The 290-nt window shown below is 61.4% G+C and overlaps 1 protein-coding gene across 1 annotated transcript in view; it reads right to left on the bottom strand.

Annotated features, from left to right (window-relative positions):
* LOC119590666 (solute carrier organic anion transporter family member 3A1-like) overlaps window positions 1-290 on the bottom strand; it is a gene marked incomplete at its 5' end in the record, with an annotated part of 8,051 nt that overhangs the window by 6,402 nt on the left and 1,359 nt on the right. Inside the window, 1 exon segment of the mRNA XM_037939346.1 lies at window positions 24-203. Within this exon segment, the coding sequence (XP_037795274.1) occupies window positions 24-203 (180 nt within the window).

Here is a 290-nt window from a genome sequence, read left to right as displayed (position 1 = left end):
TGCTCCCCGGCCCACTCGCTCACCGGGCAGCGTTCCGAAGCCGAGGTCGGAGAGGCGCTCGGAGGTGTCGTCCCGCACGCGCGCGTTCCGGCAGATGTGTTTCGAGTCGGTGTCGTTGATGGTCTCCAGCTCGATGGACCAGCGGTCGGAGATCAGCTGCGGCATCACGAACAGCATCGAGCCGATGCCCATGACGCAGCATCCTGGAAACGGGAGGGTGGATGATAAGAAAGGAAGAAGAGTGACATTCCTAGATTGGAAGGACGGTCAGCTATCGAGACTCGTCCCGA

Source organism: Penaeus monodon, chromosome 27 (genome assembly GCF_015228065.2).
Source record: "Penaeus monodon isolate SGIC_2016 chromosome 27, NSTDA_Pmon_1, whole genome shotgun sequence".
Lineage (NCBI taxonomy): Eukaryota > Metazoa > Arthropoda > Malacostraca > Decapoda > Penaeidae > Penaeus > Penaeus monodon.
The sequence above is the reverse complement of the archived record's forward strand: the minus strand, read 5'-3'. Positions and strand labels throughout refer to the sequence as shown.